Raw genomic sequence first — 19,907 nt, 5'->3', positions numbered from 1 at the left:
GAGACTGAAGTTTTTCCACGAAAGGTGGCCTCTTATAACATCTGACCAGTGGTTTCTCCAAGTAGTCAATCTCGGATATGCCCTAAATTGGCATCAGAAACCTGCAAATTGCCTACTGAAAGCTCATTACTTCAGCTCTGAGAATGAGCAGGGACTTGCAGAGGACCTCTCAGCCCTTCTAAAGGTCCATTTGTTTGTGCCTGTTTCACCAGGGGAGAGAGGGTGGGAATTGTATTCTAGGTACTTCCTTGTGCAAAAGAAGACTGGGGGATGCGTCCCACACTAGACCTAAGGGCCCTAAACAAATTCCTGGTCAAAGAAAAGTTCAGCATAGTTTCCCTGGGCACCCTTTTCCCCATGATTCAGGCAAATGATTGGCTATGCTCTCTGGACTTAAAGGATGCATATACACACATTCTGATACTTCCAGCCCACCGGAAGTATCTCCGGTTTCAGCTGGGAACACATCTGTTATGATTGGGGTCAGAACCCCTCTCAAACTTACCTTTTTCCTGGTGGTCAGCTTAGCTGGCTTCTGTTTCTTTTGTTTGTCCTTTCTGAGCAGCTGGTTCTCTCTCTCTGTGCTGGCAGCTTCCAGCAGCATGACTCTAATTGTTTCACTTTACCACAGCTGTGTGGGTGGACTGAGATAGCTCTACCTCTCTTTGGGTGTACTGGCTTCAAGTGCTTCACGGTTTTGCATTGGTGTGGGTTGGGCCTCTCTGGGTCAGTGTGCTGTTGCCTGGGGCTAGGGAATGTGACATCATCAGGGAGGGCCTTGATAAGGAAGTGGTGTTGTTTCCTTCAGAGCCTTTGCAACGGTGGTGTTTGCTTTAGGTAGGGTGGTGCAGTGTGCACTTCTGACTTTGTGTCTAGTTTCCCTGCTTGCTTTTGCTAAGGTCCAGGTTAGTGTTAGTGCAGTGTGCACTGGTGACTGTGTGTTTAGCTTTCCTGCTTTTCCCTTATGGTTCCCCTGCTTTTCCCTCTTGGTTTTGGATTATTGCTGTGTGTAGGGCTTTGGAAGCTCCGTTGCTGATAGAAGTACTTCAGGCTTTGGTGTTGTTAGGAACACTGCAGAGTTTGCTGTTAGAAGTACTTCTGGTGTGTGTGCTATTGGGAGCATTGCAGTCTTTGCTGTTGGTGTTTGGTGCTTTAGAAGCACTTTTGGCTTATGTGTTAGCTTCCCTGCTTTTTCCTTGTGGCTCCCCTGTCTTCCCTTTTAGTGCTAGGAGCTCTTCTGGTTGCTTGCCAGAGTAGTGCTTAGGAAGCTTGGTAGTTTTGTGTTTAGCTTATTAGTGTAGAGCTCTGCTTGTAGCTTGGTGCTTAGTAGCACCTGTGTTAGCTTTGTGTTTAGTTCCCTGCTCTGTTAGTTTAGGGTTTAGGAAGTCCCTTTCTTGAGCAGGGCTTAGGAGCTCCTGTTTAGTATAGGGCTTAGGAAGTCCTTTTGTCAGTTTACTGTTAGGAACACTCCTGCTGGTTTAGGGCTTGGGAGCACGTAGATCAGTTTAGGTTTAGGAGCACTTCTGTTTCCAGTCCTGGTCCCTGTGTCATCCGGTATCCAGTAAGTCCTGCCGGCTACTCGAACCCAGGAGCTCAACTCCTGGGGGGCTTAGTAGCTAAGCGCAGGTGAAGCTGTGCGGACCAGGCCAGTGTGCTCCGGTCCAGTGTGTTACGGTCCGGTGTGTGTTCCAGTCTGGTGCGCTCCAGTCCAGTGTGTTCCAGTCCGGTGTGTGTTCCAGTCCTGTGTCCTCCAGTCCGGGGGATTGCAATCCAGTGTTCCAGTTCTGTGTCCTCCAGTCTGGGGGATTCCAGTCCATGTGTTCCGGTTCGCTGGGCAGTGCCTGCAGTCCCTGCCGGTGTGCTTACCCAGTGTTGGTTGGTGGGTTTTGCCTGCTGCTGTCGCTCCTCGGCAGCAGCCCAAGGGCTCACGTTTGCTCCAGAGCCCGGCCCCGCGGGCTCTGAACCTGAGAACCTGACAACATCATTTCCAGTACCGCGTGTTGCCCTTTGGCCTCGCATCAGCTCCCAGGGTATTTACTGGATGTCTAGCAGTAGTTGCAGCGTTGCTACACAGACTGGAAGTCCATGTTTTTCCTTATCTCGATGGTTGGCTGCTGAGGAGCATGTCAGAGGGCGATGCTGGGGAGTCTATGCAGAGGATTATTCGGGTGCTCGAGCTACTGGAGTTCATTTTAAACTACCCCAAGTCCAATCTTTGCCCTGCCCAGCAATTGGAATTCATTGGAGCCCTGCTCGATATGCAGCAGGTTCGAACCTTCCTCCTGGAGCTGAGAGCAGACACCTAGTCGCATTGGCTTCTCAGGTTCAAGCCTCTTAGCAGGTTATAGCTTGATAAATGTTGAGGTTCATGGCTAAATAGCATCCACAGTCTATGTGACACCCATGACACGTCTTCACATGAGAGTTGTCTAATGGACCCTGGCCTTTCAGTGTTGCCAAGCCACGGGAGGTCTGGAAAATGTCATCCGAGTGTCCCCAGAGCTTGCTGGCTGTCTGTTGTGGTGGACCATTTGATCCATTTAGTTTGACTCTAGGACTTCCTTTCCAAATTCCTCAGCCACAAAAAGTGCTGACAGATGCATCTCTCCTTGGTCAGAGCTCAAGTAGATGGGCTCCACATTCAAGGTACATGGTCCACCCAGGAAACAGATTTCCAGATCAATCTCCTGGAACTTCGGTCAATATGGAACACACTAAAGGCTTTCACAGATTGGCTGTCTCACCAAATTGTACTCATTCAAATGGACAATCAGGTTGCCATGTATTACACCTACAAGCAGGGGTGCACCGGATCACTCCTTCTGTCAGGAGGCCATCTGGATGTGTTGTTCGGCTTGTCAGCATGGCATGTTCCTTCGAGCCAGTTATCTGGTAGGCAAAAACCACAGCCTGGCTGACAGACTGAGCAGGGTTATTCAATCTCACATGTGGTCTCTCAATGTGGGCATTGTCCAGGAGATTTTCCGAGTGTGGGGTACCCTCTCAGTGGATCTCTTTGCTACTGAACTCAATCTCAAGGTCTCCTCTGTTTAGTTCCAGGCTTCAGGCCTACAAAAGACTAGCGCCAGATGCCTTCCTCCTTCATTGGGGGACCGGTGTTCTGTTCCCGTATCCTCCCATACCTCTTATGGAGAAGACTTTGCTGAAACTCAAGCAAGACCAAGGGACCATGATTCTGATTACCCCTTATTGGCCTCTTCAGATCTGGTTCCCTCTTCTTCTGGAATTATCCTCTGGAAGACCGTGAACATTAGAATGTTTTCCGACTCTCATCATGCAGAACGAGGGATCTCTTCTACATCCCAACCTTCAGTCTCTGGCCCTCACAGCCTGAATGTTGAGTGCCTAGAATTTTCTTCCTTGGGTCTTCCAGAAGATGTCTCCCGGGTCTTGCTGGCTTCCAGGAAAGATTCCACTAAGGAGCGTCACTCTTTCAAGTGGAGGAGGTTTGCCATCTGTTGTAAGGGCAAGGCCCTAGATCCCCTTTCTTGCTCTACATAGACCCTGCTTGAATACTTTCTACACCTTTCTGAATCTGGTCTCAAGACCAACTTAATAAAGGTTCACCTTAGTGCAATTAATGCTTGTCATCAACATGCCTCTAGTTGTTCACTTCATTAGAGGTTTGCTTTTATCAAAACTCCCTGCCATTCATCCTCCAGTGTCATGGGGCCTCAACGTCGTTCTCACCCAGCTGGTGAAAGCTCTTTTTGAGCCGCTGGATTCCTGCCATCTGAAGTACTTGACGTGGAAGATCATTTTCTTGGTGGCTGTTATTTCAGCTTGTAGTTTCTGTGAGCTCAAGCCTTATTAGTAGATACACCTTATACTAAGTTTCATCCCAACAGAGTAGTCCTCCTCACTCACCCTAAGTTCCTGCCAAAGGTGGTGTCAAAGTTCCAACTGAACCAGTCGATTGTCCTGCCAACATTCTTTCCCTGACCTCATGTCCATCCTAGCGAAAGCAGCTTGCACACCTTTGATTGCAAGAGAGCATTGGCCTACTACATGGAGTGGACCAGGCCTCTTAGACTGCCCAGATTTTTGTTTCTTTAATCCTAACAGGGTGGGGGTTGCCATCGAGAAACACACAACTTTTAATTGGCTGGCAGATTTCATTTGTTTCGCTTATGCCCAGGCTGGGTTGACCCTGGAGGATCATGTCAAGGCTCACAATGTCAGAGCCATGGCTGCGTCTATAGACCACTTGCGGTCAGCCTCCGTTGAATTAATTTGCAAGGCTGTGACCTGTTCTTCAGTCCACACATTTACATCCCGCTACTGCCTTGAGCGGGATACCCGATGCGACAGTCTGTTCTTCCACACTGTTTTGCATAATCTGGGGTCTAGAGTCCAACTCCACCCCCCTAGGCCCATTTAATTTTGTTCCAGGCTTCTCTCTCACTCATTTTGTATATAGGTCTCATGTTAATCTGAGTACTGTCCTCGCCATTGCGAGGCCCAATTGACCAGTGTTTGTTGCTTTTGGTGAGCCTATATGCTAGGGATACCCCAGTTGTGATAATTATGGCCTGCTTGTCCTCAGAGAAAACGAAGATGCTTACTTAGTAAAAGGGGTGCGTAAAAGTTTGGTCTTTGTATTTTCATATGTGAGTGTTATTGCATTATACATTAATTACGTTTTGTCATAATGTTTGTTTTTATGCTGTTCATATTTGTTTTAATGATTTTTGGATTATGTTTGATTGTTTATCTTCTTGAGTACGGGCTCACTTGTTGAAGGACACGACCCAAATTGAAATTAAACTGAACTAAACTTTATGGGTTCATTGAAGCATTCAGTCTGAACAGTGCCTAAACTTGCACACAGCTAAAATGGCAGTGAGACATTACTTTCTAGATGCATTTAGGTGTAGAAAGTATCTGTTGCCAACCTCATGTCTGTCTGTCTAGCTGGATGTACAGTAAGTATCCGAGGCCTTCTCTATGAATGAATTTGGCTAAAATTTGATCAGAAACCCTGCCAAAATTTTCAGCTGCGTCCATGTAAAGCACCTCAAATAATTACGCTGGGAGAGTGTGAGTTTGTCTGAAATTGCATGAAGTGTATTGTTGTGTCACTGTTTAAATAGATATGTGCAGTTTTTAAAATAGTTATGTATAAAGTAATTTGAAGAATCCTTAGATTTGTTCAATGCATTTTTTTTTAAATTTTCATTAGCTGCAAGGTTTAAGCCACAATGTTATTTTCACCTTGGATTCTTTGCTGAAAGGAGACCTAAAAGGAGTCAAAGGGGTAAGTGTTCCAAAATTTTGAGTTACTTTTTTAATAGTTTATCTGAATTTAGTAGACTGGGAAAATTCCAGAGTGAGAATTGGTTTCATTTTAGAAAACTAATTTGGAACTTTTTTATGGTTTACTGTGCATTAACTGCCGGATTCTGTATATAGCGCCTTAATTTCCGTGTGGATATTGAAGCATATTCTATAACAGTGCTCGTAATTTAACTGGTTAACTAATCAGCGCTGTCAATTGGATGTTAAGCAATTATCAGCACTAATTGGCATTAATTAAGATTTAAGTGCACAATTCTCTAAACGTATTCTGCAACGTGGTGCACGTAAATTCTAAGTCCCATAGTTGAAAAGGGGACATTGCGTGGGTGTTTAGAAAATATATGCGCGTTGTTATAGAATTAACCCAGTCTGCGCCTAATTTAGTCGTTGGGATTTACACCAAGTAAAACGTGGCATAAATAGCAACAACTAAATTTAGTCGCGTGGAGTGGCGCTTGACATATTCTATATACCATGCAGAAATTTAAGCCTACTCTATAAAATTTAGGCGCACTTTAGAGAATACGCCTAGGTGTATTTTTTTCCCACACAGAATTTTCAGGCACCATATATAGAATCTAGCCCTAAAGGGGAAAGTTCTTAGCAGAGCACCTATGTGAAATGACTGAAAAGGTGTCTATTATATCCCTGTTTTATAATAACATTGACATCTATATGCCATTAAAAAAGAGCTTGTGCAATGCCCCCTCTAGTGTTCAGTTTTGCAAATCCACAAAAAAAAATCCCTAGACATAATGTAACTTTTCATGTGTATACCTATCACTTGTGAAATTATTTTATTTCTGAACTTCATTAAAAATCATTCTGTATGATTTATAATAAAACTAGTAAAAAAAAAAGGCCTGTTTCTGTTTTAAAGGAAACGAGCACTAGAAAGGTTTTCCTTGGAGTGTGTATGTTTGAAAGAGTGTGAATGTGCGAGTGTGTGTGTGACAGAGAGAGAGTGAGACTGGGTGCGAGTGTGTGTGTGAGAATGAGAGTATGTGCCAGGGTCCCCCCTCTCTCCCAGTTCCAGGGTCATCCCCCCACCGGTATGTCTCCCATTTGCAGGGGTGTCCCCCCCCTCCCTCCCTTCCTTCCTTCCTCCCAGTTGCAGGGTCCCCCCTCCTCCCATCCTCCCTTTTTCCCAGTTGCAGGGTCCCCCCCTCCATCCCTTCCTCCTTTTTTCCCAGTTGCAGGGTCCCCCCCTCCATCCCTTCCTCCTTTTTTCCCAGTTGCAGGGTCCCCCCTCCCAGTTGCAGGGTCTGTGTGTCTCCCCCCTCCTTTTGTCCAGTGGAAACAGCTGTAAAAACGGAAATGAGAAGCAGCTCCTAGTTTTCCTTTTTTTTTGAGTGTATAGGAATGACGGCTGCTTTGGGGAGTGGAATCAGAGATTAACCAGTGGGCTTCCTTGCTTACCATAGACTTGCTTTGTTCACTTCCACTCCTGTCTATTGAACGTTCTGCAGCATGTCATAGCAGCCAATCAGTGGCACTTAAGGAATGACATCACTTTTATCTACTCCACGTTCCTTTTCCACAGTTCCAGGCAGCCTCAGAACGTTGGAGGATTATTATATAGGATATATAGTAGAATAAAAACAGAGAATAACTAATGGAAAAAGTACTCAATATGAAAGCAGATCATTAACTGTAAAAATTAATCTGGAAAAAGGAACGCTTTAAATTTGTTCCAGAAGGTTAGGAAATTGAGCTCATTCCTTAGCTTTAAGAGTGATTTGTTCTACATAGCAGGAACTGTATCAGAAAAATCTTGGTCTCCAGTGGAGGAGTAGCCTAGTGGTTAGTGCAGAGGACTTTGATCCTGGGGAACTGGGTTCAATTCCCACTGCAGCTCCTTGTGACTCTGGGCAAGTCACTTAACTCTCCCTTGGCCCAGGTACAAATAAGTACCTGTCTATACTATGTAAACGGCTTTGAAAGTAGTTGCAATCTTCATTCCCTTTCCCTAAATGATTCCTTAGGGATATGATAATTTGACCATTAAGATGACAGAGAATTTTGACCACTATCCACAAACATCAGGGCCTGTTTCTGAAGAATTTAGTACCATAAAAAGCTATCACTCAATCAGAATTCAACAATAAATGTCCACGATTAAGCATTCAGTTGTCTTCTTTGGTTTAAGTCCCAGAAGAACATTTATCTTGATATTGTTTATCATCACGGTACTATGTAAGCCTCATTGAGCCTGCAAATAGGTGGGAAAATGTGGGATACAAATGCAACAAATAAAATAAGCAAAGGTAGCCAAAAGCTCAGACCAACCCTTCGTAGGATTGTAGAAATGCATTGAAGTGATAATAGGCCGTACTCTTGAGGAACTTGCAAGTCAAACTTAGATTAGAAAGTTTGCCTTAAGATCTAATCTTAATGGTCCTTTTTGTTAAAAATAACTTAAGCCAAGCCGACTCCTTTTTACCTAGACCCATCTGCTCACACCTGAGCATTAGAAGTTTACAGTCACCTGTTCAAAAGATGATGAAAGATCCAGGTACACCAGCAGAACAGTTCATTTTTATCTAAGCTTTGATAGATGTTATACAGTATGGCTGTTAGAGAAAGGACTCTGTACTAGAGTACCTCCTGAAGTCTGCTTGTCCATTATCTAGAGCATTTATAAAGTAAAAGAAGAAAGGAAAAAGAGCAAAAGAACAACTACATTTGCCAATAGGAAAGGTGAGGAAAAAGCTGAGAGAAAAGGAGAGGACCAGCCCCTGGGAAAATCCTACAAAATCACCTATAAAGGAAGGTGAAAATGCTATCAACAAAAGGCATCATTATACAAAAAGGTTTTCAAAGCAGCCTTAAATCTCTCTCTCGGTGCAACCGGATCACCTCAGGTACCGATACCCATTCTTGGTATATCCAGTGCTTTGGGCCTGACCACAGCCCAGCTTCTTGTGCTCTGTGTCTTCATATGAAGAAGCGGACCCAAGTAGCTCGAGAAGCCCAGTGTGAGAAACTTTTTGGGGCTCGGTCCGGTCCCTCGACGTCAGCATTGACATCGAGGGAAGCATTGACATCAGGAGCAGAGGTAATGGCTGCTGAGAGACCAAGTTGCGCTGAGAGTTGTGAGGTGTCGAGTGGGTCTCCACCTGTCTCGAGGCCTCCTGCTATGCAGGACTTGAGGATTCGGCGTTGTCCTCATTGGCACCTGAGAAGAGTTGGCGCCGAGAAGACCGCTCCCCCTCCATACAGGAGGTGCCGATGCGTCGGTCTCTTGGCAGCCCGGTACCTGACCCTGAACCTCAACAGGTTCTGCCTCCGCTTGCTCCATCAGCCCCACAATCTTCTCAGATGGCGGCTCTCGACGAGCGCATCCAGGCCCTGCTTCCAGAACTTCTGGATGGATTGCTGCGTCAGTCTGCTTCGGTGTCGGGGGTGCTTGTTCCTTCCGCGCAGCCTGATGCAGCGGTGTCTGGCCCTTCACCTGCGGTGAGGTCCCCGTAAGCGGCACCGGTGTCGGCTGCCACCTAGGTCGACTCCCCTTCGACGTCGGTAGAGGAAGCTTCACCGCATTCCATGCAGGCGTTGGCTTCTCAACATCTCCATTGAGGACGTTGATCCTCAGCGCCGAGGCAGGCTCAATCTCAGAGTTCCCTTAGGGAAGTGCTTTCCGATACTGAAGAGGAGCATTCGTAGGAGTCAGAGGAAGATCCCAGATACTTTTCCTCTGATGAATCTTTTGGGATTCCCTCTGAATCTTCTCTTCCACCTGAAAGAAGACTGTCTCCTCCTGAGAGTCATTTTTACATCTTTTGGTCGGGAAATGGCTACTGCTATTCCATTCCTTATGGAAGTGGAGGATGAGCCCAGGGCTGAGATGCTCGAGGTCCTGGATTATCCCTCTCCACCTAAGGAGGCTGTGATGGCTCCTTTGCAAAAGGTACTCAAGGAAGTCCTTATGCGAAACTGGTCGTTCCCTCTGTCTGCTCCCGTGATCCCGAAGAAGACTTATTCTCATTATTGGATCCACGGTGAACCTGGGTTGATGAAGTCTCAGTTACCACACAATTCCATGGGGGTGGACTCCACCCTCAAAAGAGCCAAGAGTACTTAGAGACTATGCCTTGGCTCCTCCAGGCAGAGAAGCTAGGACCTTGGACTCTTTTGGGTGAAAGACTTATCAGGCTGCTATGCTTGCTGCCTGTATCCAATCTTACCAGCTTTACACGAGCGTTCACTTGTGGAACTTGGTGAGGCAGCTGTCTTCCTTGGTCGATGCCCTCCCTCCGGAGCAGGCCGAACCTTTTCACCAGGTGGTCAGGCAGCAGAAGGGGCACTTATGACACTTTTGATGTGGCATCCAGAATCTCTGCCCAAGGTATAGCGATGCGCAGGATCTCATGGCTGCGTGTCTCTGACCTGTTTCATTCGGTCCAGCAGAGGATGGCGGATGTACCTTGCCGGGGGGATAATCTTTTTGGAGAGAAGGTGGAAGATCTGAAATCACACAGATGCTATGGCTTCTCTCTCCCACCGGGCGCCTTCTGCTACAGCCTCCTCAACCAGGAGGTTTGGTTTTTTTTTTTTTTGGGGGGGGGGGGGCGCAGAGTGTTCCCTATTCCTATGCTAGGCGTAGGTACACTCTGGCGTCCTGACAGCCTATTCAGGCTTAGCTCCAGTGTGCTCGTTCTTGTCAACAGCGTGCACCTATGGTCCCTGCTGCTCCCCTGCAAAAGCAAGGGACGGGCTTTTGACTGGATCCCACGAAGCATAGCCACAATAAAAGTGTCTGTATCGGATGACTTGCCTGTTGGAAGGTGGTTAATGTTTTTTCACCAAAGGTGGCCTCTCGTAACCTCTGACTGGTGGGTTCTTCAAATAGTCTGGTTAGGATACACCCTCAGTCTGGAATTCAAACCTCCAAATTGCCCACTGGGGGCTCTTTCATACAGCTTCCAGCACAGGCAGGTACTTGCAGAGGAACTCTCCGCCCTTCGAAAGGCCCATGCAGTTGAACCTGTTCCACCAGGGGAAGAAGGGCTGGGATTCTATTCCAGGTACTTCCTTGTGCAAAAGAAAACAGGGGGGATGCGTCCCATCCTAGACATAAGGGCCCTAAACAAATTCCTACTCAGAGAAAAGTTCAGGATGGTTTCCGTGGGCACCCTTCTTCCCATGATTCAAGAGAACGATTGGCTATGCTCTCTGGACTTAAAGGATGCTTACACACACATCTCTATACTTCCAGCTCACAGAAAGTATCTTCGATTTCGGCTGGGAACATAGCACTTTCAGTACCGTGTACTGCCCTTTGGGATGACGTCTGCGCCCAGAGTGTTTACAAAGTAGTCGCAGCATCGCTATGCAGACAGGGACTGCATGTATTTCTTTATCTCGACGATTGGCTGGTAACGAACACTTCGGAGGACGGTGCTCTGGAGTCCATGCAGATGACTATTCAAGAACTAGAGCTACTGGGGTTCGTCATAAATTACTCCAAGTCATTTCTCACTCCTGTTCAGAAATTGGAGCTCATTGGAGCACTACTGGACACAAAGACAGCTCGGGCTTATCTCCCCGAGACATGGGCAGACTACCTCCTGTCCCTGGTATCCACAGTTCGAGCGTCTCAGCAGGTCACAGCTTGGCAGATGTTGAGACTTTTGGGGCACATGGCCTCCACAGTTCATGTAACACCCATGGCACGTCTACATATGAGATCAGCTCAATGGACCTTAGCTTCGCAGTGGTATCAAGCTGCAGGGAATCTAGAGGATGTGATCCAACTGTCCACCGACTTTTGTAATTCTCTTCTATGGTGGACAATCCACTGCAATTTGACCATGGGACAATCATTCCAAATTCCTCAGCCACAAAAAGTGCCGATGACGGATGTATCCCTCCTGGGATGGGGAGCTCATGTGAATGTGCTTCACACTCAGGGAGCCTGGACCTCCCAGGAAACAGGTGTTCAGATCAACCTCCTGGAACTACGAGCGATCTGAAACGCTCTGAAGGCTTTCAGAGATCGGCTGTCCAACCAAATCATCTTGATTCAAACAGGCAATCAGGCTGCGATGTACTACACCAACAAGCAGTGGGGCACTGGATCTCACCCTCTGTGTCAGGAAGCTGTCCAGATGTGGCTTTGGGCACGCCGTCATGGCATGTTTCTCCAAGTCGCTTATCTGGCAGGTGTAAATAACAGTCTAACTGACAGGCTGAGCAGGGTAATGCAACCTCACGAGTGGTTGCTGAATATGGACGTAGCTCGCAAGATCTGAGCGTGGGGCACCCCTTGGTGGATCTTTATGCCACTCAAATCAATCATAAGGTCCCTCAGTTCTGTTCCAGGTTTCAGGCCCATGGCATACTAGCGTTGGATGCCTTTCTCCTATATTGGGGAATAGGCCTTCTGAATGCGTATCCTCCCATACCTCTAGAAAGGAAGATTTTGCTGAAACTGAAGCAAGACCACGGAACCATGATCCTGATTGCACCCTACTGGCTGTGTCAGATTTGGTTCCGTCTTCTTCTGGAGTTGTCCTCTGAAGAACTGTGGAGATTGGAGTGTTTTCCAACCCTCATCGCTCAGGACGAGGGGTCGCTTCTACATCCCAACTTCCAGTCTCTGGCTCTCATGGCTGGATGTTGAGAACTTAGAATTCGCTTCCTTGGGTCTTTCAGAGGGTGTCTCCCAAGTCTTGCTTGCTTCCAGGAAAGATTCCACTAAGAGGTGTTAACTCTTTCAAATGTAGAAGATTTGCCGTCTGGTGTGACAGCAAGGCCCTAGATCCTCTTTCTTGCCCTACACAGACCCTGCTTGAATACCTTCTACAGTTGTCATAATCTGGTCTCAAGACCAATTCTGTAAGGGTTCACCTTAGTGCAATTAGTGCTTATCAATGTGTAGAAGGTAAGCTCATCTTTGGACAGCCTTTAGTTGTTCGCTTCATGAGAGGTTTGCTTTTGTCAGAGCCCCCTGTCAGACCTCCAGCAGTGTCATGGGATCTCAGCATCGTTCTCACCCAGCTGATGAAAGCTCCTTTTGAGCCACTGAATCACAGCCATTTGAAGTACTTGATCTGGAAGGTTGTTTTCTTGGTGACTGTTACTTCAGCTTGTAGGGTCAGTGAGCTTCAGGTCTTAGTAGTGGATATACCTTATACTAAGTTTCATCATAACAGAGTATTCCTCCGCACCCGCACACACCCTATGTTCCTGCTGAAGGTGTTGTCTGAATTCTATCTGAACCAGTTGATTGTCTTGCCAACATTCTTTTCCCGACCTCATGCCCATCCTAGCGAAAGCAGCTTGCACACCTTGGATTGCAAGAGAGCATTGGCCTACTACATGGATTTGATAAGACCCCAAAGACAGTCCGCCCAGCTTTTTGTTTCTTGTAATCCTAATAGGATGGCTGGCAGATTGCATTTCCTTCACTTATGCCCAGGCTGGGCTGGCCTTGGAGGGTCATGTCACGGCTTATAATGTCAGAGCCATGGCTGCATCGGTAGCCCACTTGTGGTCAGCCTTCATTTGCAAGCCTGCGACATGGTCTTCAGTCCATACATTCACATCAAACTACTGCCTTAAGCAGGATACCCAACCCGATAGTCAGTTTGGACAGTTAGTGTTGCATAATCTGTTTTGGTGTCTAGAATCCAACTCCACCCTCCTAGTCCCGTTTTATTCTGTTCCAGGCTGCACTCTCATTCAGTTTGCATATAGTTTCATTTAATCTTTGTCCTCACTGTTGCAAGACTCAGTTAACCACTGTTTGTTGCTTTGGGTGAGCCTGGATGCTAGGGGTTACCCACTTGTGAAAACATTGGAACCTGCTTGTCTGTGGAGAAAGCGAAGATACTTACCTGTAGCAGGTATTCTGAGGCTAACAGGCTTTATATTCTCACAATCTTGCCCACCTCCTCTTGGAGTTGTCTCCTTGGTTATTTAATTTTATTTTTTGCTTTAGTATTAAACTGAGGAGACTGCGTTCGAGTGATAGGCGCGGTGGATCATGGCTCATGTTCCACAAAGGTCTTTTTTTTACTTTGCCAAAATGCCAGACCGGGCGATTCGGATCAGCATTACCCACTTTTGAGAATATGAAGCCTGCTGTCCTCAGAGAGTACCTGCTACAGGTAAGTATCTTCGCTAACAAGCGATTCACTTCTACCCATTCCACTCCACTCAATATTTTATAGACCTCTATCATATCTCCCCTCAGCCTTCTCTTCTCCAAGCTGAAGAGCCCTAGCCTCTTTAGCCTTTCGTCATAGGGAAGTCATCCCATCCCCTTTATCATTTTCATCGCCCTTCTACTACTACTGCTAGTACTATTTATTATTTCTATAGTGCTACTAGATATACGCAACGCTGTACACTGGACATGAAGTGACAGTCCCTGCTTGATAGAGCTTACAATCTAATTAGGACAGACAAACTGGACAAATAAGGGATAAAGGAATTACTAAGACGGGAATGATAAAACATGGGTACTGAATAAGTGAGTAAGGGTTAGGAGTTAAAAGCAGCATCAAAAAGTTTAGTTAATTTAAAGGAGGAATGAAAATGTGCAGTTTCCTCTTCCATGATTTCAGAAAAGGAAGAAAAGGAGGCAGGGGTTATAGGAGGGTTTGAGAGAATGGACTAAGGGAAGGAGAGGTGGAGGTGACTTGGTTGAGAAGTCTTCTCTGTACTTTTTCTAATTCTGCTATATCTTTTCTGAGATGCGGTGACCAAAATTGCACACACTATTCGATTTTTGGTCCCATTATGGAACAATACAAAGGCATTATAAAATTCTCATTTGTGTTTTCTATTCCTTTCCTAATAATTCCTAACCTTCTATTTACCTTTATTTGCCACTGCTGCACACTGAGCAGAGGGTTTCAATGTATCATGAATGATGGCACCTAGATCTTTTTCCTGGGTGGTGACTCCTAATGTGGAACCTTGCATCATGTAGCTATAATTTGGGTTCCTCTTTCCCATGTGCATCATTTTGCACTTGCTTACATTAAACGTCATCTCAGACTGCACTGGCAAGAAGTGACAAATCCCAGGGGGCTGGCAGTCTCGCTTGATTAGAGCACAGGAGTCCTCTTTGAGTTAAGATCTCCCCAGAGAATAATGGTAGGGGAGTTCTCTTGCCTCCATTGTACCCCTTCTTCAAGTGACTCAGTGTGTGTATTCAGGACTGGAGGGTCTACACCTTAGGTGTAGAAGTTCTGAGAGCTGTTGTGGCCTCCGCTCACCTGGTCTAGTAGAGCTTGCATACATCTCACTTGTCTGGACAGGTCTGGTGTGGACCATAGGGAAGGTGAAATTTAGACTTTCTTGTTAATTTCCTTTACTTGAGTTCTGCCTGTTCAGTCCAGAACCCATCCATGGAAGCCATGGCAGTCTATCTGACAAATTCAGAAAGTTAACAATGAGTATGTTGTAGCCTTCTCTGCAAGTAGTCCTTCCTTGGTTAGTGACTAGGAAATGATGCTTCTGACAGCATCTAGTTTGGCTGGGTGGTGAATTGGAAACCCAAAACAGAACAATTGCTTTTGGTTGTCCTTAGTTTTGATCTAGGATACTGAGTTGCTGAAGGCAGCTCTAGGCCCCTGTAAGGGGAGAGAACCCAACACTGAGCTTTCTGTTCTTTGGCTCTATTTGATGGCAGAAAGACATAACCTATTCATCTGAAAGACACAAAGAAAGGAAATTATCAAGTAAGTCGGAGCTGGGGAATCCCAACGGGGCAGATTTCATGTGCACAACACCCACATTCAGAAAGCTGGGCTACCGGAGGCAGAGAGGTTGGCTGGGTTAAGGAAGAAGGGGAGGAACTACCAGTCCCAGAATCCTTCTCTTCCTCACCCAGCTGTGCAAGAGTTAGGGGAGGAGGTAGAAGATTGGGAAATGGTCTCTGAGGAAGGTGATGAGGGCCAGCTGGAGAGATTGGGGGCGGGGGAAGTTGAAGAGGAGGATAAAATGGAGATTACTGAAGGACTAGGGGAGGAACAGATGGAGATTGGAGCCCTGGCTCAAACCCAAAAAGCTGCTGTAAGAGGGTGGCTAGCTGTACCTTGGAGAGATTGGTGGAAGACCGGAGGAGAGAGGCTGAGGCACTGGGGGAAATCTCTACTAAAGAGGAAACAGTGCAGCCTGGGGGAGAGAAAGAGAGCTGGGCACAATTGAAACCCCAGCCTGAACCAGGTGGGAATAAAGCTGTGTAACCGTGCTGTAAGAAGGTGCAAGAAAGACTGTGTAAACTGTTTCATACTAAAAAGGTCTGGGCTGCAACCTACCAAGCTATTTGTTTTTCCCTAAGTGAAGTACTGTTCCCTAAGTGAAGTAATCTGAGCTAAAGTGAAGTGAAGTTATATGGACTATTTTTGAACCTGAGTTTGAAGTTATATGGATTGTTTTTGAACCTGAATTTGACTGTGTTGAACCTGAATTGTGCTCTGGGCTGCTAGCCTAAACAACCTGGAGTGAAGGGTGTTTTGTTGATTTGAAGCAAGAAAATAAAAGCTCTTACTTATAAACATTGGGCTTTGAATGTGCCTCTGTGAAAGGAACGGAGGGAGGAGAAAGTCCTGGGAGTTCACAGGGCCTGGAGCCAAGGCTCAGAGGAGCCAGATTGCTGTGGAGTGAAAGCAACAGTCTTGTGGAGGAAGAGGCAGCTAAGCAGGTTCGAGCCTGGCTGGGTCCTGGATGGGCGACCCAGCTACAATACTGAAGAAAAATATATAAAAAAAGTTAAATAAATTGGAGGATTTTTAGACCTATGAGTAGGTTCTTCCAGCTACTGTGGTACAATATAAACTCCACAGGCTGAGCTTCTGAGGTCTTTTCCTCCTCCATTACAACTAAATCTGTGTATTTAGTATATAGAGTAAAATCACACTAGCTTGCTAAACAAAGCATTGAATAGGTAATATTATAGAGAAAGAAATGACAGGTTTTAGCAGTCTGTTGAATATGTGCAGAGAAGGAGAGAGAGGAGTCGAAGATGACTCCAAGGTTACGAGCTGATGAGACAGGGAGGATGAGTGTGTTATCTACAGAGATAGAAAATGGGGGAAGAGGAGAGGATGGTTTAGGAGGAGGCAGGCCTGCTCTAAACTGAAGAAATAACCAAACTAAATGTAATATGTTTTTTTAAGTTTTATCGTGTAGCTGTCTCCTTCACTAGGAGTATTGGCTTCAAGCTCTTAAACATACCCACTTTCTATGTAGTTCTACTTGAGCAGAGTTAAACACCCATCCTAAATTTCTTCCAGAGGTTGCATCACTCTTTGATCGTAACAAATTTACTGAAGTCTTCTGTCCTAAACCCCTCATTGTCACCTAGGAGTAAAGACTTTTCATATTCTAGATTGCAAAAGACCCCTCACATTTTACCTAAAATACACAAGACCAATAGAAAATCTACACAACTTTTTGCCACATGATCCAAATTTATTGGAAGTGGTTGTATCCAAAAGAACTGTATCCAACTAGTTAATAGGCAGCATGTAGTTTAGTTACTAGCTAAACAGTCTTTATTAGGAGAATTTAAAGATGCATCAAGTCAGAGCTATGTCATTAGAGCTGCTTCATGGTTCATAAGTGCATAAGTACATAGGTACATAAGTATTGCCATACCGGGACAGACCAAAGGTCCATCAAGCCCAGCATCCTGTTTCCAACAGTGGCCAATCCAGGTCACAAATACCTGGCAAGATCCCAAGATTCTGTTTTCATACCTTAGTCTTAGTGCTTGGATCATAGAAACATAGAAAAGGATGGCACATAAAGACCATATGGCCTATCCAGTCTGGCCGTCCGTACCATGCTTCAAGATCAGAGTATAATAGGACAAGTACAGTAGGACTCTGATTGTCCGGACTATCCTCTTCAGGGTGTGGTTTGGATAATCATAAATTTGGATAATTGGACATTCCTTTTTGAAAAGAGAATATATTTTGAGAGTTACATGTTGAGCTTTATTTTTTGTTTTCAATTACAAATGGGAAAAATATCAAGCAATTTGTGTTGTTATAACATTTTTTTTTACTGTATATCAAGAATAATGTGATAACTATGATACGAAGATTATGATAAAAAAATGGAAAAGATAAGGAACAGAAACAATCTGGATAATTGGACATCCGGATAATCGGAGTTCAGATAATCAGCGTTCTATTGTAGTTTAAAAAAAAGCCTTTTTTGCCTATATTGCATCAAGATCTGTAGAGATCTTGAATTGTTCGTCTCTGCCAGACCTAGGATTTATTGCTCCAAATACCTTATTTTGATAAGAAATCTCCCCCACCCACCCCATCTAGTGGTGGTCACTGACTAAAGCAAACCCATTTGATCGACTGATTAATCCTGCTTATCAACAGAGAAAGCAAATTTGCTTATTTGGAACAGTTGCTCTCAAGACAATTGAATAAATGAAATACAGTCCAGCCTGCTTCCCTATGAGTTGATATTAAGCTTTTGACTGAGATGCCTTCCTCCACAGGGGTGCACTATGCAGGAGGTATGTGCATGCTCAGAAACTTTCTTGCTCTTTGAGCTATGAGAAAAGTTTGCACTGTCACTGTTGATGACATTTCACCCACCTGTGTGCTGAGTTTCTCTGAGGACAAGCAGGCTGCTTGTTCTCACTGATGGTGACGTCCACGGCAGCCCCTCCAATCGGAATCTTCACTAGCAAAGGCCTTTGCTAGTCCTCGCGTGCCCATGCGCACCGCGCATGTGCGGCCGTCTTCCCGCCCGAAACCGGCTCGTGCTGGCCAATCTTCTTTTGTCCGCGCTCGTACGGTCGTGTTACGCCGTTCGCGCCCCTTAAGTCGACCTCGGCGCGTCTCTCTTTTGACTTTCGCGTTTAAAAAAAAAAAAGGAAGGATTTCGGAAGAGGACCTTTTTCGGTCTTTTTCCCTTTCCGCTATTTCCAGTTTTGCCCCGGTAAGTTTTCTTTCATCTTCAGGGTAGGCCCTTTTCAGGCCTCGGGTCGAATTTTTTCTCTCCCCTCTTTTTGGTGCCTGCCGCAATTACGAGTTTTGATTTCGCCGGCGCGATTTTCCGCCCATGTCATCGAAGTCTCCCAGCGGCTTCAAGAAGTGCACCCAGTGCGCCCGGGTAATCTCGCTCACTGACAGGCACGCGTCGTGTCTTCAGTGTCTGGGGGCTGGGCACCGCCCGCAGGCCTGTAGTCTGTGTGCCCTTTACAAAAGCGGACTCAGGTAGCGAGATTGGCCCAGTGGAACGTTTTGTTCTCGGGCTCTTCGTCGGCATCGGCACCGGGAGTATTGAGTGCATCGACGTCGGCAGCGTCTAGACCTCCGTCCTCGGCCGCGACTGCATGAGTGCATCGAGGCATAGACCCTCTGCATCGGGGCTGAGTCATCGGAAGGCTGCGTCGGCGTCGGTGGTACCGGGACCTCCACTTCTGCTGATGTCGTCGGACGGTGGTGCTTCGACTGGAGTGCAGGTGAGGGCTGTCCATTCCCCTGCTGGTGGCGGTGAGCCTTCGGGTGGGTCTCCCCCTACCCTGAGGGCTCCTGCGGTACAGCCCCCCCGAGACTGACCTTCTTCGGCCTCGGCCCCGAGGAAGCGACGGCTGGATTCTACATCCTCCTCGTCGGTGCTGGGAAGCTCCGGTGACATGCTTCGTCCCAAGAAGTCGAAGAAGCATCGACACCGGTCCCCTTCCCGTATCGGCACCGAGAGCTCTGGGTCGCCGAGGGAGTCGGCACCCAGTAGGCATCGGCACCGAGAGGACCGCTCACCCTCTGTTCAAGAGGTGTCGATGCGCTCCACTCTGGACAGCCCGGAACAGCCTCCACGCCCGGAACAGCCTCTGACATCGACACCTGCATCGGCTTCCACGTCTTTCTCCACAGCCGCTCTGCACGAGAGTCTCCGGGCCGTTCTCCCAGAGATTCTGGGAGAGCTGTTGTGCCCTTCCCCTCCGGTACCGGGGGTGCTTGCGCCTCCGGTACCGTCGAGTGAGGCGCCGGCTGGCCCCTTGCCCGGGGTGAGGTCTCCGACGTCGGTACCGACTGCGGTCCGCCTCCCAGGAAGGCTCCCCCGGTGCGGGCGAGGGAGTCTACCTCTCGACGCTCCCACCGTGGCCGTGGTTCCACGGAGTCGAGCCGGGCACGGCTTCAGACACAGTCCGTGAACTGTGTCTGATACCGAAGGTGAGGCCTCGTGGGAAGAGGAGGAGGACATCAGATATTTCTCTGACGAGGAGTCTGAGGGTCCTTCCTTCTGATCCCACTCCCTCCCTGAAAGGCAGCTTTCCTCCTCCCGAGAGTCTGTCTTTTGCGGCCTCTGTCTGGGAGATGTCTAGCTCCACCAGCGGGATACCGCTTTCGACAAGTTCTCCCGCCGGCAGCCTTCAGCTTCTACCTCTACAGGTAGACGATTTTTTTGGGGGAAGGAAGACTGTTCCCTACTCTTCTGGTAAGCGTAGGTACAATCCTCCTTCTCGACAGCCTGCGGCCCAGGCTAAGCCCCAGCGCGCTCGCTCTCGTCAGCAGCGTGCGCCTCAGCAAGGCCCCTCGGCTCCCCAGCAAAAGCAAGGGACGAGCTTTTGACTGGCTCCAGCAGAGCATAGCCGA

General features: G+C 47.0%; 1 protein-coding gene across 2 annotated transcripts in view; it reads left to right on the top strand.

Moving 5' to 3' along the window:
• Positions 1–19,907, top strand: part of ASAP1 (ArfGAP with SH3 domain, ankyrin repeat and PH domain 1) — an 803,986-nt gene that overhangs the window by 244,331 nt on the left and 539,748 nt on the right. For both annotated transcript variants that reach the window (XM_030219214.1, XM_030219206.1), the window contains exon 6: positions 5,204–5,278. In XM_030219214.1, coding sequence (XP_030075074.1) covers positions 5,204–5,278 — 75 coding nt within the window. The remainder of the gene's footprint in view (positions 1–5,203; positions 5,279–19,907) is intronic.

This window comes from Microcaecilia unicolor, chromosome 1, assembly GCF_901765095.1.
Source record: "Microcaecilia unicolor chromosome 1, aMicUni1.1, whole genome shotgun sequence".
Taxonomy (NCBI): Eukaryota; Metazoa; Chordata; class Amphibia; order Gymnophiona; family Siphonopidae; genus Microcaecilia; species Microcaecilia unicolor.
The sequence above is the reverse complement of the archived record's forward strand: the minus strand, read 5'-3'. Positions and strand labels throughout refer to the sequence as shown.